General features: G+C 42.2%; 1 protein-coding gene across 23 annotated transcripts in view; it reads right to left on the minus strand.

Moving 5' to 3' along the window:
- Nucleotides 1–942: 942 nt before the first annotated feature.
- The window catches only part of clasp1a (cytoplasmic linker associated protein 1a), a 59,214-nt gene continuing 39,201 nt past the window's right edge, over nucleotides 943–20,955 (minus strand). For 3 of the 23 annotated variants that reach the window (XM_028990375.1, XM_028990374.1, XM_028990397.1), the window contains 25 exons: nucleotides 20,466–20,564; nucleotides 20,070–20,096; nucleotides 19,322–19,477; nucleotides 18,006–18,113; nucleotides 17,483–17,545; nucleotides 16,645–16,748; nucleotides 16,045–16,068; nucleotides 15,035–15,279; nucleotides 14,490–14,553; nucleotides 14,222–14,224; nucleotides 13,898–14,061; nucleotides 13,699–13,777; nucleotides 13,479–13,622; nucleotides 12,978–13,073; nucleotides 11,906–12,049; nucleotides 11,586–11,692; nucleotides 10,942–11,067; nucleotides 8,563–8,710; nucleotides 7,302–7,548; nucleotides 6,867–6,923; nucleotides 6,274–6,464; nucleotides 6,022–6,150; nucleotides 5,600–5,806; nucleotides 4,737–4,853; nucleotides 943–2,964 (listed from right to left, as the gene is read on the minus strand). In XM_028990375.1, coding sequence (XP_028846208.1) covers nucleotides 2,878–2,964; nucleotides 4,737–4,853; nucleotides 5,600–5,806; nucleotides 6,022–6,150; nucleotides 6,274–6,464; nucleotides 6,867–6,923; nucleotides 7,302–7,548; nucleotides 8,563–8,710; nucleotides 10,942–11,067; nucleotides 11,586–11,692; nucleotides 11,906–12,049; nucleotides 12,978–13,073; nucleotides 13,479–13,622; nucleotides 13,699–13,777; nucleotides 13,898–14,061; nucleotides 14,222–14,224; nucleotides 14,490–14,553; nucleotides 15,035–15,279; nucleotides 16,045–16,068; nucleotides 16,645–16,748; nucleotides 17,483–17,545; nucleotides 18,006–18,113; nucleotides 19,322–19,477; nucleotides 20,070–20,096; nucleotides 20,466–20,564 — 2,936 coding nt within the window. In that variant the 3' untranslated portion in view covers nucleotides 943–2,877. The remainder of the gene's footprint in view (nucleotides 2,965–4,736; nucleotides 4,854–5,599; nucleotides 5,807–6,021; nucleotides 6,151–6,273; nucleotides 6,465–6,866; nucleotides 6,924–7,301; nucleotides 7,549–8,562; nucleotides 8,711–10,941; nucleotides 11,068–11,585; nucleotides 11,693–11,905; nucleotides 12,050–12,977; nucleotides 13,074–13,478; nucleotides 13,623–13,698; nucleotides 13,778–13,897; nucleotides 14,062–14,221; nucleotides 14,225–14,489; nucleotides 14,554–15,034; nucleotides 15,280–16,044; nucleotides 16,069–16,644; nucleotides 16,749–17,482; nucleotides 17,546–18,005; nucleotides 18,114–19,321; nucleotides 19,478–20,069; nucleotides 20,097–20,465; nucleotides 20,565–20,955) is intronic. The other 20 variants (XM_028990378.1, XM_028990377.1, XM_028990396.1 and 17 more) reach the window with 18 other exon arrangements.

Raw genomic sequence — 20,955 nt, forward strand, 5'->3', positions numbered from 1 at the left:
AGAAAGTGAAGTGATTGTCATTGTGAAATACTGCAGCACAGCACGCGGTGACAACAAAACCTGTCCTCTGCTTTTAACCATCACCCTTGGTGAGCAGTGGGCAGCCATGACAGGCGCCCGGGGAGCAGCGTGTGGGGACGGTGGTTTGCTCAGTGACACCATGGCGGATCACGTTTCGAACCGGCAACCTTCTGATTACTTCCTTAACCGCTAGGCCACCACTGATCCTGTATTGTACCCTGCTACACAGCCAATTACACACCCAGTTACACCCCGGCCTGTACCCAGTTATACCCCAGCCTATAACCCATTACACCCAGTTATACCCCGGCCTGTACCCAGTTATACCCCAGCCTATAACCCGTTACACCCAGTTATACCCCAGCCTATAACCCGTTACACCCAGTTATACCCCAGCCTATAACCCGTTACACCCAGTTACACCCCAGCCTATAACCCATTACACCCAGTTATACCCCAGCCTATAACCCATTACACCCAGTTACACCCCAGCCTATAACCCATTACACCCAGTTACACCCCAGCCTATAACCCATTACACCCAGTTATACCCCAGCCTATAACCCATTACACCCAGTTACACCCCAGCCTATAACCCATTACACCCAGTTATACCCCGGCCTGTACACAGTTATACCCCAGCCTATAACCCATTACACCCAGTTACACCCCAGCCTATAACCCATTACACCCAGTTATACCCCGGCCTGTACACAGTTATACCCCAGCCTATAACCCGTTACACCCAGTTACACCCCAGCCTATAACCCATTACACCCAGTTATACCCCGGCCTGTACACAGTTATACCCCAGCCTATAACCCGTTACACCCAGTTACACCCCGGCCTGTACTTTTATTCTTTATTTACATGGAGTCCATGCAAAGCAAGACCGGCGGGAAAGAAAAGAAATATATGCGGTCAAGTTTGTTTCGTTTAATTTCTAAAGCAAACAAATGTGTCTTGTTGCAAATCTAGCACAGGTGGATGTTAACAAAAATATGTACAGTTGTCATGACAACAGAAAATAACATAAATACAGATATGAATGTTACATGGTCCAAAAAAAAAAAAAAAATACCACTCTCATGGCCAACAATATGTCAGCAGACTGAACCAAAATCGCTGCCTCCCCCCTTCCTTTAAAGTGGACTGGACTCAACAAATGGAAGATGTCCCCTTTCAATCAAATTTAAATGATTAGCAAAATCAGGTAACAGTGTATTGCAAGAAGGGGAGAGGAGCCAGATATTAAAAAGGCACACACACACACACACACACACACACACACACACAACCTTTTAAAGCCACATACCTAAATATGTAGCACTACATGATAACTAAAATGCTTTGAACAGCTGGCTGGACTTCCATCTCGGCCACCCGAGTCTGTCCGTGCAGTTTTGGTCAAATCACAGAATACGCACATCCTTCACTCACTCCTTGTCATCATAATATTAATAATAATAATAATACTGTATATACAGGCTGCCCATACTGCTGAAGAGGAGAGAGAAACTCAACAGTTGTATTAGCACAAAGTGGTCAAGTGGCCCAAACATGCAGGCTATTTGCTAACGTGCAAAGGAGTGAGACGTCAAACCTTTATTACTTTTTTTGTTCCCGTCGGTGACAGGTTGCAGAGATTGGCTCGTTATGCATTCATACAGAAAACACTGGGCTGCCAGGCCTGTTCCGTTGCAAAAGCTGGAGTTTAAAATGTCTCAAAAAAAAAAAAAAAGTGGAATCCTCTTGGGGATGGGAGTGAATTTTTTTTAACTCATCCCCTTAACAGTCGCAGTGGTCAAACATTATGTAAAAACTGGTCATAAGGCTGGGAAGTGCCCTTACAGTGTACTCCACCCCACACTGTGACAACCTTCACCTCCAACCTCCAGACTGTCCTAAAGACAAATATATTACTTGAAGGAGTGACTTATTATCTGCTGGGCTTCTGTAGCCCGGAACAAATCTGCCATCAATGTGGATTGTCACTTTTCCTAAATAACAAAGAGGTCTTTCTTCTGTAATACAGTAGGATTAAAATGCAACGCAATTACATTCAGTATTTTTGTGTCCAAAAAAAGGAAAAGAGCCACCAAGTCATAATTCACATTTAGAACAACAACAAAAAAAAAAAAGGTCTGAATCAAGTTACACATCAGAAATAAAACTTCTCAGGTGGCTTTCAGTAAGCCTTCAAAATGGCTGGAGAAAAATATTACATTAAATAAAATATTTTTTCCTCCCCCCACAAGACATCTAGGCTTTGCAATGTGTACAGTGTTCATTCAAATAAAGAACTTTACCTGCAGAAAAGATCATAATTTTTAACCCTACAATTTTTGGTAGCTGTGGCGTGGTACTGAATCAGGTTCTATGAATCACTGGGCCAGCCAAATGATCTACCCCCCCTGCCAAAACTCAAATGAAAGCTTTTAACTGTCACAAGATTATCAATACCCCCCCCTCAATAAAAAAAAAAAAAAAAAAGGTTTACAGGGCAAAATCAAACATGCCACAATCCTTCCTTCTAATCCAAATTACTTTAGCAAACTCAAAAAGTTCGCAGAATTATTTACAGAACCGACAGCACAGCAGGGCACGAACTGTGGAGCCGAGGACAAACCAGGGCCATTCATTCTCATGAGCTAAACCTTTACATTCAGAGTTCCAGCGAAGTGTGGAGCAGCGCAAAAGCGGATACGGAAAGCTGAAAGGATGAGCAATGGGTCCCCTGGAAGTGTCCAGCTCTGTGAATGTGTTGACAGGCAGAATGGAGAGGTACAGAAGAGGCACCATGTCCTCCCGAGCCCACAGTGCAGCAGGGTGGGGCTGGGAGGGCCCTGTCCGCGGCTAGCTGTGGGATGACACGTCGGACGAACTGCTGCTGTTACTGTTGGTGGTCTGAGCCCTCTTGATGTACAGATTTAGCAGCTTCATCTGTGAAGTGAAACACAAAGACCCGTTACAATTTAGCAAAACATACTGATACAGGGCGTCCGCGATATTGTCCACAAATAGTCCAGAAATTTACCAGAATGCAAAACATAAAATCCTGCATTGGCAACAGTGAGTATAGAGAGAGACAGTATGATTGTGCACCAACACATCATTCTGGCTTAACATTCAACACTTATTATAATAATGGAGTTAATATATATCTCCTATAAAATTAGTCAAATCTATTGTGCTGATAAACACTGTTCAAAAAAAATTATAAAGAGAAAACAAAATGAAGCCATCTTAGATCTGATTTAATAAAATATTCATATTAAATACTTTGTTTTTTACATAGTTGAATGTACTGACAAAAAAAATTACACCCATGGAGGTCCGGAGTTGGTCATTTTGGATTTCCTCCCAGACCTGGACTAAAGCATCCGCCAACTCTTGGACACTCTGTGGTGCAACGTGGCGTTGGTGGATGAAGCAAGACATGATGTTCCAGATGTGCTCTGGCAGTGCTCCTCCTGTTCCTCCTTGCACAAAGGCAGAGGTTGCGTTCCAGCTGCTGGCTTGTTGCCTTTCTACCGACTCCTCCTGTCTCCTGGTAGCGCCTCCATGCTCTGGACATTACGCTGACAGACACAGCAAACCTTCTTGCCACAGGCCACATTGATGATGAGCTGCACTACCTGAGCCACTTGTGTGGGTTGTAGACTCAGTCTCATGCTACCACTGGAGTGACAGCACCGCCAGCATTCAAAAGTGACCAAAACATCAGCCAGAAAGCATAGGAACTGAGAAGTGGTCTGTGGTCACCACCTGCAGAACCACGCCTTTATTGGGGACGTCATGCTAATTTGCCTTTAATTTCCCCCTGTTGTCTATTCCATTTGTACAACAGCATATGAAATTGCTTGACAGTGTTGCTTCTTAAGTGGACAGTTTAATTCTACATAAGTGTGATTGAGTTACAGTGTTCCCTTTATATTTTTGAGGAGCAGTGTATACAGTTTTAATTATACAAAGTAAATACCTGTCAACACTCAACAATTGCAGATCTAGTACCACTCCCCTGGTGGATGCATTGATTTTGAAATTTTGTGTTCCTTTTGCAAAGCATGGTTTTAAAATGAAATCCTTCATTGATTCAATTCAATATTTTGAAGCACAACTGAGAATGTTTGAGCAGGAAAAATTAAAAGGATAAACTGGAACATCTGTATCTGCAGGCAAAACACACACTACAGCAAGGCTCAGAGATACAGTACCTCAGAGGTGGAGGATCAGTATCAACCTACACACTCTTCAAAAGGTCATGCCTGGTATCAGGCCAAGGCAGCATAATCTGCACCTTTAAATACCACGCCGTATCACTGCTGCTGACACTTATTAACACACAGTCCAAAACAGATAACTATGGAGATATGATAAATATAATAAATATTGCATGATGCAATAGCTCAGAGGTATTATTAGGAAATTAATTCATGCTGGGAATACGTTTCATAACAATTTTTTTTGTTTATTATGTATCTATAATAATATAAAAGTTTGTGATACTATAGTTACACAACCACTTGAATATGTGTTTGTGTCCTAAAAAGTGTCTCTGACAGTATGACCCAGAGGACCATCAAGTGTGTAGGTGTGCTTGTGTGTGTACTGGTATAAAAACATTGCTCCTGACACGTAAACTGGTGAAAAGCAGAAGGGGGTGGGGTGGGCAAAAGATGGGGATGGAATGACGCAGAAGCACATGACTGTACCTTGCTACCCGTAAGCTGGGACAGGTGGGGTTTGAGTTCTTCACCAATCACAGAGTAGATGGCCACCAGACAGAAGACACTGGCTTTGCGGACGCTGCTCTCAGTGTTGTCATAGCCCTGCACAAAGATGGGTTTGTCAGAGGATAGTTGCCAGGTTTTACACACACAAATTTATGAGTGGTTTGGCTGTGAAGAATAAATCAAAGTTCAAAAGAACTCAAACATGCCCTAGTACAAATGAGGCATAATGCTCCCATTCCTCACTCTCCTGGTACACACATTAGTGATACCAGTGCTGTTCCTGTGCCAGGCTGGCCCATTTCCAACTTTTCTGTACAGCAGATGCTGTCACCAGCATTAAAAGCAGGAGTTCAGCCACCACAGGTGTGTGTGTGTGTGTGTGTGTGTGTGTTTGTGTGTGTGTGTGTGTGTGTGTGTGTCACTATTTTCCAAAACCAGTGTCCACAAAATGGTATTTGCTAAATTCAATTATGACATTTTTCACATTGGAAATGTGTCAATTTTGTTGTAGGATCAATTTATAGAGCAGCTATTGTTTGACAGCAAAACGTAAGAAGGTCATCATTTATCCATAACTTGTTTAAGCTCCTCCCATCAAGCAGACGCTTCAGATCAATCCTAAAAAAATTCATTTTCCAGACGCCATAAACCTGGCAAACTCTCAATCTCTGAGTTAATCTCTTACTGAACATGTACAGTAAACTATGCTGTTTACTAATGCGTTTTATGACCCAGTCACTGGGTCAGGTGACATATATTTGAACTTCCCTGTCTAAAGAATAATTGAAAAAAAATCAGCATAAAGGTTGGTAGTCAATGTGACTATTATAAAAACCACCCACCTGCAGTAGGCCAGGGATTATATCCGGCAGCAGCTGGTGCAGGGACTCCTTGGAGATGCGCTCAATAACCTTGGACTGCATCTTGATGGCGGCCAAGTTAATGGGGTAGTCTGCCGTCTGTACGATGGGACACAGCACCTTGATGCACTGCTCAGGGTGGATGGAGCCAGCCAACGTGGCGGCAGACTCTTCTGCAGCTCGCACCACCTAAAACCGAAACAGAAGGAACAGAAATGAGAGATCAGGCTCTTGCCTCAAACCCACCACCGTTCTCATAAATCTTCATAGGATTGGTGAAATGCACAAGATACACTTTACATACATGCACTGTGATCGTTTTCCCTTTGTTGTCCTAAAGTTCCTAAAACAGTCAACTACCCGGTCCAAAAGAGGCTTATGGCAAAAAATTTACATAAAACCACCTCCTTGTGTGAGTCTTTGTGGGCCTCCAGTGTCTTCATGATTGTGAGCTCTGCATAGTTTTTGAAGCGAGCTGGCTGGTTTCGCAGGATTTCCTTCAGCACCCGGAGAGCCAGAGCCCTAATTGTGTGCTGCAAAGGTATGGAGAACAGCCTCATAACACTGCTCTGATGGTGAAAGTAGGCATTTCTTAAAAATATATATTTTATATATTTTAATGCAGTAATGCATGTGTTCAGTGGGGGCATACGAACATCTTTGTCCCCGAGCGTCTCCAGCAACAGCAGAAGGATGGTTTTAAAGTGCTCGTCCCACACGGCCAGGCTGTCCTCGCGGGTGATCTTTAGCAGCTCCACCAGGGCCCCCTTGCGCTCCTCCACTCGCTCGTTGTGATTGGACAGCTCCTTCAACAGCTCTGCCACCAGGTCTGAGTGGTCCAGGCCAACTTAAAATATTTAAGGGAATGACATAAGTCATTTCATTCAGTGCTGGTATTAGTTGAAGGCAACATGCAGTGATGTTTACAGTGAATTTAAAGTTTATTAGAGTATACCGATGTAAAAATTGAAGACCGTAAAAAGCATGCTGATCATGTGACATTAAAATACTAATGTGGTCTACGCTCTCGCCAAACATGCTGCAGTTATCCAAAAAGCAGAGTTTAATTAAATCCATATTAAAAAAAGTAGTTAGTTCTCAAAAGTCTGAAATGGTGGAAAACAAGATGAAAGACATGGCAAAGAATGGCGTGGAGAGGTCTCATTAAGGGAGATAAAAATAAAGAACCAATCGCCCCAAATTAGCAAAATAAAAGCAAGCAGCTCTACTCTAAATAGTATTGTATTACCAGGAGCAAAGCCCTTGGGCAGCACCATCTTGTTTTCACCAAAGTCCTGCCGGCGGCCTGGAGGTGGAGGGAAAGGACGGGACACAGCAGGGTTGACGTATCTTCTAACAATCTCACCTATTGTTTCTACTCAATAGTATAGTAGTATCTACAATTAGAAATTTGAACATGAGGAACCTTGCTCTGTAGACATATAGGTCCTAAAAATGTTGTCGACTTGATCGACAACATAATAATCAGACGTGAGTGTAAATATAACAAGAGTCACTAATGTGACTGATGTGACATATCTAGCCTATGTAGGACCTCAATAAAGCACAAATGAACATTGATGACTTGTTTCTACATAAATTCACAGCATGACAGAGCACTATGAGGTGGGAGATGAGGGTGACTGTGCAGGTGGCGGGTGCCCAGGTCAGAAGTCAGACTCACAGTCACGGAACTGCTCCACGTCGTCGTCAAACACTGCCTCCTTGAGGGCGCTCTTGTCGTAGGCGCTGATTGTGTCACCGTAGTTGTAGGGCGGGTAGTCACGTGCACGAGGCCCAGAGAAAGGACGTGGCGATGGTGTGTTCAGCAGAGATGTCTTGTTATCCAGAGCTGTGCGCCCACCTTCCACCACGTCCAGGCCGAGCCGTGCATCCGAGCCTGGAGATGCTGCCACACCCTCCCTTGCTACCTAAGCAAACAGTTAGAGAAGGTACTATTAATGCTATTAATAATGCTATTAATGCATCTATATGGAACAGTTTTTGTACTAGCACTACGTGCAGAGCTATGTACAAAGTGTTGGGCTTGTTCAGTAGTATTAGGCCAAAATCAGCCTAAAATAATGTGAATATCAATAAGCGCAAGGACTTATTGATGGCCTTGGTCTTAAGTCATCTAAATTGAGGATGTACGTGTCTGAAAGCTGTCAATCATCAGACTCCTCCCATTTTACACTGTTCATAAAACAATTAAAGATAGTGTGTAATTATTTCAGTCAACGTGAAAACTAACAAAAGGGCAGTTAGGGCATTTTCTCTTCATTCAGAAAAAACAACTTCCCAGTGCTTCTTTCTTGCTTCATCTATTTAAAGCACATGGGTCAAACTTGCAGCACACTGGCCACATCCCGCGTTATCACTTTATATAGATCTGTTATTATGGCCCATCGATATAAAGCGCTGATAATGCACAAACTACAGATCCCATAATGCACACTGAAGCTGAAGCTGTACAGGACCAGTTTCCATGTCGACAGCAAATGGGTTGTGAAGCAGCTCAAAATTCTTTTTTCGTGCTTCAGTCACCAAAGCACTGTGCAAACTAAGTGCAGAGGTCGCTCAGTTTGACACCAAAGTGCGCACTGCATTATGGGATCTGTAGTTTGTGTGTTATCAGTGCTGCAGTCTCCGAGCCATAATAATAGATCAATATAAAGTGATATCTTGGGATGTGGCCTGTGGGCCGCAAGTTTGACAACCCTGATTTAAAGTGTTGCGCAGCTCTTTATGCCAGTCTAAAAATAGGGCCCATGGAATGGATACCAGAAGGGTAGAGATGTTAAGTGATCGAGTAAATGTTGGTATAAACAATGTAGGGATATCCAGTTTTTTTATTTTATTTTTTTTAAACAAATGACTGCTGATACTGATGCTACTGTCCAATAATTATGTATAACAGCAACACCCCCTTAAATAAGACTCACTGGATCATCTTTTTTGCCATCACGTCTGACTGGCTCATTGAGGTCCTCCTGGCTTCGGCAGCTGAAGCTCTGGATGGCCTCAGTGACACCTCGTAGCGAGCTGTAGATCTCATCAGAGTTCATGGTAACTGAATCATACTCCATCATGCTGCCAACCAGAGCACAAAAGCAAAGAAAAGGGTCAATTTATACACAAGACAATTCAGAAAAATCCACAAAACACATAAGAGAGTTGACAGTTAGAAGCATTCTGCCATGAGTCCATTTCTAAAGATACTAAATGTTAAGAAAGAAAACAAAAAGCATCAGCTCCACCAGGCATGAGGAAGAAAATCCATTGGCAGAGAGTATTGGCAAGAGATAAACTTTACATTTGGCTTTGAACTCTGATTGCCAGGGTACCTTTTCTATTGGTCTCACTGGTACACCTAACATTTTACAGCAGAAATGGGGACGGTGGGAATGGTAACAGAAATAAAATGATCTACATGGTAACAGTGGGAATGCACACCTCCTGGATGGGCAATTAGAGCACACACAGCAAAAAAAAAAAAGTCAATGACCCTAAATGCAGAACCAAAAACCACAATCCTTGGAATGTTATGAAGAGTTATAAGATGAAAGTCCCTCTTCGCCATGAACATGAACTTAATCCCAAAAAGATTTCCACTGCATTTCAGCCCTCCACAAAAAGGACCTGCTGAAATCATTTCAGTGATCTTCTAATTGACAAGTGAGAATTCTGATGAGCAGAAGGCTGGAGATCATTCTATCATGGTGCACACATGAGGAGTCATGCCAAAAAGGCTTCAAATGGGCCAGATACAGGTGTGTAAATTTAAACTTCAGTCCCTGGTTTAATATTTATTTATTTATTTATTTATTTTTATTCTGGCTGTCACAACACCAAGAAAGAAGAGAACCCAGATTGAGTTAGAATAGCAGACTGGATGCTTTAAAAGTGATGCTTGAAATCATTGTTCTTCCTCTGTTAACCATGATTACCTGCAAGGGAACACATGCAGTTATCATAGTGTTGCATAAAAAGGGCTTCACAGGCAAGGATATTGCTGCTACTAAGATTTAAGTACAATCAACCATTTATCTTATCAGCAAAAACTTCAAGGAGAGAAGTTAAATTGTTCTGAAGAAGTCTTCAGGGTACCCAAGATAGTCCAGCAAGTGCCAGGACAGTCTCCTAAAGGTGCTGCTTCTCTCCAAGAAAAACATCAAGGACAGACTGATATTCTGCAAAAAGTACAGGGATTGGACTGCTGAGGACTGGGGTAAAATCTTTTTCTCTGATGAAGCCCCTTTTTGATTGTTTGGGGCATCTGGAAAAACGATTGTCTGGAGACAAAAAGGTGAGGGCCACCATCAGTCCTGTTGATTATGAAGGAATGGTTTGCCATCAGTCAGGATTTGGCCCAGTTGATTGACAGCATGCTGGGGTGAATTGCACAGCTACTTAAATTTGCAAAAGCCTGATGTAATAGTCAATAAATTCCTTTGAACCTTATACAAATGCTTGTAATTATGATTTACACCACATAAACAACTGACAAAAGATGTAAAAACACTGAAGCAGCCATCTTTATTAAAACCAGTATTTGAGTCACTCTCAAAACTTTTGGCCTTCCAACTCTTCCTGGTTCTTTTTCAACCATTAGGTCCTTACTGGATTGTGCAGTATTACTCATCGCTTTTTATTACTCATTGGTAGGTGATTGAATCTGCTATAGTTATTTGTTACTTTGTACATATTAGTTCTATAGTCATAATATAAATAATTATTTATAGTCTCAAATATTTAGTTATTCCATCTCGAATATTACTACTGTTTTTTTTTTTTTTACTTTTTATTGTCTTAATATTTATTCCTCTAGTTACAGAATTACAGAATTCCCTGTATGAAAAGCAACATTAATGGTGGTGAAATGCATGAGAAATGGCAAAAAAAGTAAACCCAATTACTGTGGTGCTAATAGTGTTATGGAAAAATGGGGTCGCCTGCATTTTGTGGTGGTGAGCCTTAATGGGGAAAAAAAAAAAACATTAGGTACACCAGTGGAACCAGCACAAAAAGTGCTTGTAGACATAACTGCATTTTGCAGCATTACTTCTGGTATACCATGGAAGGCAAACATCTGTGCAAAATTAAAGAAAAGCTTTAGAAAAGTTTATACATATCAACATATATTTTTTCCAGAAAGTCTCCTGATTCTGAACATTTTTGGGAACAAGGGAAAACAAAACCCTTGAGTTCAAAGGAAATAAAACAATTCTCATTCCAGAATGCCCAGAGATGCGTTTTAGCAACTGCCGCCGGTCCTTCCCCCAGCCTCTTACCCATGGAGGGAGGGCAGCGGGCACATTTACCTGGGTGAGTATGCGCAGCGGAGCGCCCTGAGGGAGGGGGCGGCGGGGATGGAGTGGGGAGGAGGAGGTGGAGGAGGGGGAGGGGGATGCTTTGAGAGCCCGTCGACACTCCAGCCCCACAGCCGACTGAGAGACCCCCCCAGGGTGACGGAGAGGAAAGGGCGCACACACAAGGGAGAGAGAACCGGGCACAGAGAAGATCGAAGGGGCCACAAATCACGAGGAAGAAGAGAAGAGAGGAAGAGTGGCAGAGCAGGGAGAAGAAGAAAAGACAAAAACAGACTACAGTCTGAGTGCTGAAGTTAGCAGCATGAGTTAATAAGAGGTGATGGACCAGAAACCCATTAATAAAAACCACACACAATCCAATTTGTCTGGTCAATTCTGAACAATTTATCAGGTCTTACTAAAAGAACTGAACATTTTTAATTTAGAATTGTGGTAATTTAGAACTGTGTTTATTTTCTGGGTTTCTGTATGAAGGTTCTGATGAAAACCTTCTCACAATTCTACAAAATTACTGAAGAGTTAGAACATCAAAACACTTACACAAGCACGAAAGCAGACTACTTGCTGACCACCAGGCCTGATGTTGGAGCAGGCATGTGATGTGAAAAGAATCAAAATGTCAGAGGATACTCTACCTGGGAGAAAGCCCGCCATGAGAGCAGTTCGTTGGGGATGTGAGTGGACTGGTGCGGCTGGAAGGGTGTCTGGATGGAACGCGTCCCATGGTGTTGCTTGGAGAACCCTGGAGTAGAGATGTACAGACAGATTTTAACAGGTCTTGCATTATACCAACTGCAATATGCTTCCCACGGTCACAGCAGCTCAATCTACAGATGCATCCACATATGATACTGAGAGACCAATGAGCCTCTGCAAGCTTCTATTCATTTAGTCTTCTAGTCTTCTATTTACTGATTTAAAAAATATTTGAAGCACTCAATCGCATGCCACTTACCACACTGGTGCTGCTAGAGTTCTTCAGGTGGTTGTGCAGAAGCTTGGTGGCTCCATCCTGGAATGTTTTGGGCAGTGCGCCCAACAGCATAGTAAATTCTGGTGTGTTGAGCTCAAACAGGGAGATCAGGACTACTTGGGCAGCCTATTGCAAAGGAAGATCGTGTGTTAGAGAATAAAAGGGCCACCATATTTTTTTGTGCAACAAAGAAATCATAAAAAAAAAAGAAGAAAAGAAAGTCATGCTGCTTGGTGTCATATGAAATCACAGCTGCTAAATTTCACTCGTAGTGGGGGGGTTATTTATTGATGCAGTGCAGACACAGAAAAAGATACTGTTGTGTTCTGTGTGGTAAAACCCACTGGTTTTTTTTTTGTTTTTTTTTATCGACTATAAAAATTTTAGAAGCACAGAAAGGAGAGCTGCTCCACTGGGTGCAATTTTTATGCCAGTGCAACACAACAGTATGGAAAACTAAAATCACACCAAATAAATATTGGTTACTGCACATTTTGCCCATCAAAAAGGTAAAATATAACATATGAAATAGTTTAAATATATCAAATATATATAAAAATCCTGCAACAATAGTACCACACTGTAGCATGATGAGATATTCTCTGTTACCTCCTGGAAGCAACAGCCCATTTATTCTATTATAATTTTGCATGCAAGTTTCAGCAGCTGTTATAAAAAAGGATAAAACGTGTTAGTCAAGAGAAAAAAAAGAAATGCAGTGTTTAAATATTATAATCGTTATTTTGTAGAGATGTTGCCAGAAAGCATTTGAACCTGAACAATGTGTCTTATTTCGCTAAAGTCCAATGATGGAAATTACAAAAACACACAAGTTCACGGTGACCCTTCCTGAAACAAATCAAAGAGCACAATCTGCAATGTTAATAAAACTCTCTTGTTGTTTGGACATCACTCTGTGAGGCAAAAAGGCAGATTAGAGCAAAAGTGACGTGAAAAGAGAGGTCACTCAGGAGGGTTCATGGTCTGAGGGTGGTTAGATGTTGCCGAAACGTGCAGAGAGGTGATGGAAGTGGTGGTACAGGCTGGGCACTACCTGCTTGCACCTCTCCTCCAGGTTACCCTCGCCAGGCAGCAGGGCTGTAGTGCTGGGCCTGCCTGACAACTCCTCGCTCACCCAGTTATGAAGGGTCTGGGCCAAAAGGATGGGGGTGAAGGGGGAATTCATATTATTTGTGAAGGAAACGCATGGAACAAAGAGATCTCATGATAAAGAAGTCTCTTTGAAGAGCTGCGACAGAACTTCAATTCCACCCTGGCCAAGACGGAATCAAAAATAAATGCTTAAATCAAAAAAAAAAAAAAAAACTCAGGGCAAATTGCGTAAATCTGCTGCAGCAACAGCAAAATTTGACAACAAATCTGATGTGTGTAATAATTCTAAATAAAGTGAAGATGGCAAGTCAAGACATCTTTCCTATTGTTAGATTGCTGATTGAGGCCAAGAGATGATTGCTCTTCCTGTCACTTTTGGGGTTGATGTGGATAAGCCAGGATCCCATCAGCATAATGTTGCTATGTTCTTCCACAGGCTCACCTTTCTCACGTCAGAGCTCTTAGGTTCTGTGGTCCAGGTGATGATGCGTGACACAGCCAATCTAGTCTCGCTGGAATTCACAAAGTCCGCAGGATCCATCTGCCGTGCCAACGACTCGATGTACTTCAGGATGGCCACTTTCACCTGTAAGAATAAAAAATTAAATGCAATGGACAACTTTGCACTAAAGTGTGAATTTAGCGCAAATGATTAAACATACCTTTAGATTTGGAGTCTGTGTTTGATCAACTATGAACCTCATCAGAATGTTAAACTGCTGGTCAAATGGAAAAGACTCCCTGTGGGGGAAAAAGTACCATGCCAGAGGAGACAAATCAAATGGAAATCTGTATTAACGTAGGGTTAGATGAAAAAAATGAATGAATATGAATTTTACTGATCGAAATTGACGCACTGACCTAGTTACATCCAGTGCTTTTTGGACTTTAGCCTGAACTGAGCCTAACAAGTCAGCGCCCATCTTCTTTAACAACTGTGTGAGCAGGACAAACAGCCAGTCCTGGAGGTCATCCCTGTGGACGGTGATGAAGTCCACCAGCGTCTCCAGGAACATGCTAAAGACCTGAAAGCCAGCAAGCCACTTAATCAAAGAGTCAGAACCAATGAGACAACAGTAAAAACCACATTGATTAATGTATTGGTAGATCACCAAAATGTCTAGTAGTAGCTTAATGTGTATTATTAAATGCATTTTTTTTTTTTTAAGATTCAAATTCACTTACTCTCTGTTAATATCCACACCAAGGCAGGTCATGCAAAAAGTAAATAAATAAATACATAAACATTCGATTAGTACACACACAAAGGGAAAAAAAGACACCAGTGTAAAAGTGAATATTGCTGAAAAACCGTCAAAAACAGACAAGTTGTAAAATTATGGGTAGACTGCATCCAATCTTGCAAGGGATAAACATCATTTGACAGCGGACAGAATCAGGTGTCTGCAGAGGTAATTCCCATTTTGTGAGAATGCACTGGCAGGCTTTTTACCTTGCTGTGAGGATCAGCAAACATCCTGGTGAAGATCTCACAGAGTCTTTTTAGCTCCACTCGGCTGCAAAAATACAATTACACAAAATCATGTCACATCTCTATTTGAGGAAACTTGTTTTTAAATCAACTGAAATACTGATAAGATACAGATTGTATTTGTATGGTAATGTAATTTTTTGTGATTACACTAAATATAAATATCAGTTGCACTATAGAGAGTCTAGCATACAACAGAAAAAGTGATTTAGTACACTGATTTAAGGTGATGCTGGAATTATAGTAGAAATGGTCCAGTAAAACAATTTATTCACAAAAAAAAAACTCTTTCTTTAATATTTTCACATTATGGAAAAGGTCCTTTGTGAACCGCATGAGAAATAAACAGCCGCAGACACAGGGAAGGAAGCAGAGACACGTGCAGTTTTAAAGCCCTTTGTGCAAATAACGTAACTGCATTTTATTTCAAGTTTATACTTAGATTTGGCCGCTACACAATGAGTCCGCTCTTTCAAAATTATATGAGACACAAAGGTCAGGCTCACCTCAGGATCCTTTGGCTCTTGAGCAGGTTCTGCAGGCCCAGCAGCCCCTCCTTCCTTTCTGACCAGTTTGAGCTAGCACAGTGGTTTAGCACTTCGGCCACATCCTCCGTCTGCCGCAGGTAATGTGGGATGCCGCCATTGCGAGAGCTGTATGAGCGTTCTGAACAGGCGCTGGAGGCGTCGCTATTAGCGTCATCGTCCGAGTATATACCAGGGGACTCGTACCGTCGTCTCATAGGCTTGCGCTACGTGACAAAGGCAGAGGACACAAGGAAATGGCATATTTTAAAGGTCATCCCAAAATGATATTAATAATAATAATAAAACCACAGTATCAGAACAAGACCTAGCCAACCTAGCAGCAGGTTATCATGCAGTATTTTCCCATAACACAGCCATGCACTTTGTTCAAATGATCAGGATAATCTACCAGTTGTGGTTAGTTCTCTTTTTTTTAAGGCCAAGATGCCACTCAAAATCAGCAGAATCAACAAGCAGGTAATGAATCACTAAACAAAAATCCTGCTTGTGCCATTAGTAAGAGCAGATGACCGAGGACATGGAAGCACCCATCTTCATACAAATTACATCTGTGTATGCTTCAACGTGTCATGCGGTTGATCCACAATGCAGAAAGTGGTCCATTTGTCTCCACTCTCAGTTCTGAGCAATTCACATATCTTATTGATGAGTCTGTGGGGCACTTGCAATTTTGACTCACAGTTTTCATACGAGTTCAGAAAAGGTCTGACTTGGCAAACAGTAGAATGGAGAAAAGCAACAAGACCATGTTCTTAGTTTTTTTTTTTTTTTTTTAACAAAAGAACAACTTCAAGAGCAGTGCATGTTGGGATGAACAGAATGTGAATGAACTTAAAACGGGAAGGGGGGGTGGGGATCCTAAATTTCTGATGTGCTGTCAAAGCTGAAAACACTGGCAGCCCATGACGGTGTCTGCTGATTAGTGAATGAAGGCACAATGCAGCGAGAAATGTAAACTGAACAACTACCTTATTCCTGGCGTCTCCTAACAGCTGACAGACAATCGAGGAAGGAAGAGCAGAGACAATTTTTCACAGGGGGGTCAGACAGATACAGGGTATACAACGATTACATTTGATTAAACAGAAACAGTATACAAGAGGGAGAATGGCCACTTTATAAAAAACAAACATTTTGGGGCTAAAACTAATTAAACATTAATAGTGTGTTTCAAATAAGGGGATTATATATAATGGTGTTTTGAGGTATAGAGAGAAACTACACTGTTTACACCACATTTTTATTCAAAGAGAAAGTGAGTTCGTGTCATTCCCTTGAATTGTTATTTCGCTGCAAATAACGTGTGTGTGAGGTTCATAGCTTGTACATGTTGCACATCTATGCAGCATGAATTTAATGACCAAGCTAAGATACCGCAGCACTGTAGGTAATAAAGTGGCGAGCGAAAGCTGAAACTGCACTTTTTCATTTATTCCTACGAATAAAGATGAATGAAAATAGTGGTTATTTATTTGGCTCTGAAAAAAATCTAATTTGGCAAACAAACTATTTCCCACAAACATACTAAAAAATCTCTTATGGTGTTATGCATGTCGCTGCATTCATACCAAGGCATCAGCAACTGCGGCCTCCACCTCTGTGCCAGTGTTGAGGACCCGCATGGCATTTACAGAAGCCGAGATACGGGCCTGGTGGATCAATCCATACCGATCTAGGGAGCAAGACGTCACACAGAGTAGTTTAGCATGAAGAACAGCTTGAGTGTTAAAGAATCAAATATAGCTCTTCTCCAATGGGCAATGTGAAACTATAAGGATGGGTTCAAATCTAATTGCAGGTCTACTATGTATTTTTTTTTTATGTTAGACAACATGTAACTTGAAACTGAAAAAGAAGCAGATAAACAGCTTAATAATAAACAAACAAACAAACAAACAAACAAAGCAAAAGCAAGATCAGGCTGCTGCCTGTACTCAATCCAAGAACACAACGGGGAGGATAGTGGACTTGATGCAGTGCAAAAATGATTTTGATATAAAACAAAATAAAAATACTTCACAATACCGATGAGCAAACTGAAAAATTTAATTAAGAAGCACCAACCCATTAAAAAAAAAAAACCCAAAACAATCAACTTATAAATCACACAATAGCAAAGCCAAAACTAAATGAATGTTAAGCCCTGCATATGACCCATGAAGCGTTAGCAGGAACAAGCACAAACCCCCTCACTTGCAGTGCTAGAGATTTTTTTTTTTTTTAAAAACCCACAATGAAATGATTCATTCTAAATGATCCGTTTTAGATTTAAAGCACACCCTTCATCATCCCGTCATCTCAGTACAGCGCAAAGTGCTGAGGGTTTCACATTGCCACCTTGTGGTTAAGAATGAAAACATGAATGAGGAATGAAGGCGGTTATGGGGGAAGGGGCATGCAGGTCACCTGACTGGCCCACAGGGTCGGTTGTGGACAGTGCGCTGGTGGAACGAGAGTGTCGTCGGGACGCTGCGGGAAGGGGGGCAGGAAAAGTGGGATGAAACCCAAGCGGGTGGTTAAGGCCACACAGAAATTCCACTCGCTGTTCCTGTGAGCAGCATGCAGCTTTGTAAACCAAAGCGCTCAGGTCTTCACTCAAATCATTCAAATCACTCAAATTAAAACAATAAGAAGAATTTTAATGGCCCATTACAATAAAAAAAATAATCTCTGACAGATGCTCCACCTCATCCCAATAGAACAGAGCAGCAGCAGCAGCAAGAGCAGGATCTACCAAGAGATGTTATTTCAAGTTCTATTTAGGACGTAATCCCAAGTGACAGGTTCAAATTCAAAATAATTCCATATTAATGAACATCCATTAAAAACGAGAAAGATAAGTCAGTTCATGCAAGGAGAACGTTCGGGAGCCAGTGACAGCACGGAGGGTGGGAGTTCCTAGGTGCGGCCCAGGCCTTGCCATACTCACCCAGTGGGCCGAAGCCCCGAGCGGGACTGGTGTCACGACTGCTCTCGCGACTGGTGTCGCGGCTGCACCCCTGACTCATGCTGGGGCGCGGAATACGGCTGCTCCGGGCTAGCGTGCGGTAGGGAGAAGCAGCAGGAAGAAGAACTTTACCACGCGGTGTCGCTGTTAGAACACAGGTTAGGTGTTAGAGCTCAGCCAGGCTGGGACGGAGAGTGGGGGGAGAGGGGGATTTGAGACTCCGTCAAATCGCACGACGGGTTAGCACAATTAAAGCAGCAGGACGAAGCGCTTGGCTCACACAGCCATCAAATGCAGACGTCCCATCCAGCAAAAAAACTATTTCAGAGGGATACCCCAATGACAAAAACATAACCAAAATGCACAAAATCATCTATTCTTGGTCTGTAGACTCAATAGCTAACAGCATTTATGGTTTGAAATGTTTTGAATTTTAGTGTGAATCACTCAATCCCAGTGTTCTCAAAACTGACCACCAGGAAAGGGGTCTCTGGGTTATTAAAACTGTATTATAACCCAAGAACAGTGACACAATGGCTAAATCTGCTAACGGGTTGACTGCCACGACTGAATTTCTTGACCCTCCTCCCAAAGAGGCAAAGATAAGAATGATGACTTGTGGTGGCCCACCAAGACACCAAAAACTCATGGAATTGTCACCTGGTCTATTACAGCAGCCACAATCATGAACCGAGATGATGACATAACACTAATGACAAGCCACTGCGGTTGATCTGAGACCTGCCAACAAGCCTGTCACTCAAAAACAAAATGCAAAGAGGAAGAATCGCTGAGTAAGATGGATAAGGACGGCATTGGACCACCTCATCAGCAGTTTGGCTCAATGTGGATTCACCTTTTCTCCCAAGCTGTGTGTAAACCTGCCACCCGCTTCAAACTTAACCACCTCATTCAAACTCTATACAGACCCTTATCAGCTCCTCTGCTATGGCACCTCACCGTTTTGTCCTTATCGGAAGACAATGTTGAAACCTTTTTTTTTTTTTTTCAGGTCTGTGGTTAATTTTTAATGAACGTGTTCAGCTTTTAAAATGATTGTTTTAGTGAATAATTAAAAGCAACAGATCTGTATAATACTGTTGGAAGCTGTTTATAATCGAACCACAGTATGTGTACAACAATATATTGTATTGGAGGACATACTCTTGTTCTGCTTCCAGTAGCAGGTTCATGTGTGCTGGATCTTAGGAAAAAGAGGATCTTAGATCCGGTGAAACTTTTTTTTTCTTTGTTTGAAGATGTTTATTTTGACTGAATCGTGTTGACCAGGTTCTCACCTACGCCAAGCCTGTTGGGACTGGTCTCTCGGCTGCAGCCTTGACTGCGTGGAATCCGAGTTCGCTTGTCAGCCGGCACTGCTGAGGGAGCGTGTCGCAGGACTCTCCCGTAAGTCTGACTCAAGAGCTTCCCGGGCGAGCTGGAACGACTGCCGGCTGGAACACAGACATCAGCACACAAACAGAGGATACAAGAAAAAAACATCAGACCCAGACATTAATAACCAACTTTCTGCCATTTCACTTCTTATCAAAGCTGAATTCACCAACCAACACATCTCAAATGTTATTTCCCACTAACCCTTAGTCTAAAATTAAGCAGGATTTTCTATCCATTATGTACAATGGTTCAAATGAAGGCATTGCTTCAATGTGACCCTACACAAGGAGAGAATGAGGGTCATATGGAGATGTGAGTTCAGCTTCAATGGAACAGAGACACAGAACAAGTCAACGAAGACAAACAGAAGTGGGCTTGGATCCAGGGTCTAACTGTGCTGGAGGAAAACAGTGTGAAGACGGAACAGTTTAACAAGGACCAAAAACACAACTGAGATAAATCATAATTAAGGAAAAAAAATTCAGTGATTACTACAGACCATGTGACAATCTAAAACAGACAGTTTTGAGCAAGAAGAGAGAGAGGTAATCCATGCTTTTAATAGAACAAGGACAAGAGTGCACGGGATGTCATGCAGAGAACAGCACAGATGGGGTGATGGTTCTGTTTCGGAAGTTAAGGTCTTACCACCAGTTGGGTTAGCCGATCTGGATCCTTAGTGAATGAAAGCGGAGCGCAGGACAGGTGAAAGGGTTACCAGTTATACAGTGGCTCAGAGTTTACCCAACAATTAACCAGGTTAGTGGCTGCATGCATGAGTCTTTAACTGGGGTTTGAGCAAAGGACCTAAAAAGTGGGCAAAGATCACCAACACAACCTGCAGGACACCAATCAGGATGATGGGAACATTAGAAACACAGCAGACAGATACTCCACAAGACGTGTCATGGCGGCATGGCCGATACAGGGGTCATTTAGAGTGAGTGACTGGGAATGAGCATGGAGGCCTCATGTTTTTTTCCAGAATTTTGTTGTTGGATTTGTTGGATTAGAGAGGGGTAGGAACCCTGTGCAGATACTCACGCTGGGACTGGGATACCACTTTGGCTCTGCTCCGCCCTCGGCTGTCCGTGACAGTGGGGCTCGTGACAGTGGAGCTCTGCCTCCTGGTGCGAACTCGACCTTCAGAAAGGGAAAAATCAGATGTTGAGAGTTGCAGACAAAGCTAGAAATACGACATTCGACCCTCCACAAGAAACACAAATAACAGGAAGGTCAATAATGTCCAGTGTGAAACCATAAACAGACAGACAGACACACACCTGTAAACATTATAGACACACTAAAATGGACAGAAGTAGTGTTAATTAACAGTGGATGTAATAGTTATACAGCAAACGATGGATATAGTAGCTGAACATGTGGCACTAGCTATTTCCCCCCCTACAGTCATGTATTATGAATATCAGTGTACTACTGTTATGTCCCCACCCTTTGCTCAGTCTCCCAGCATGATCTCCAGCTGTTGCTCAAGATGGAAGGAAACTGAATTAAGCTTTATTTCCACAATGGG

This window comes from Denticeps clupeoides, chromosome 9, assembly GCF_900700375.1.
Source record: "Denticeps clupeoides chromosome 9, fDenClu1.1, whole genome shotgun sequence".
Taxonomy (NCBI): domain Eukaryota; kingdom Metazoa; phylum Chordata; class Actinopteri; order Clupeiformes; family Denticipitidae; genus Denticeps; species Denticeps clupeoides.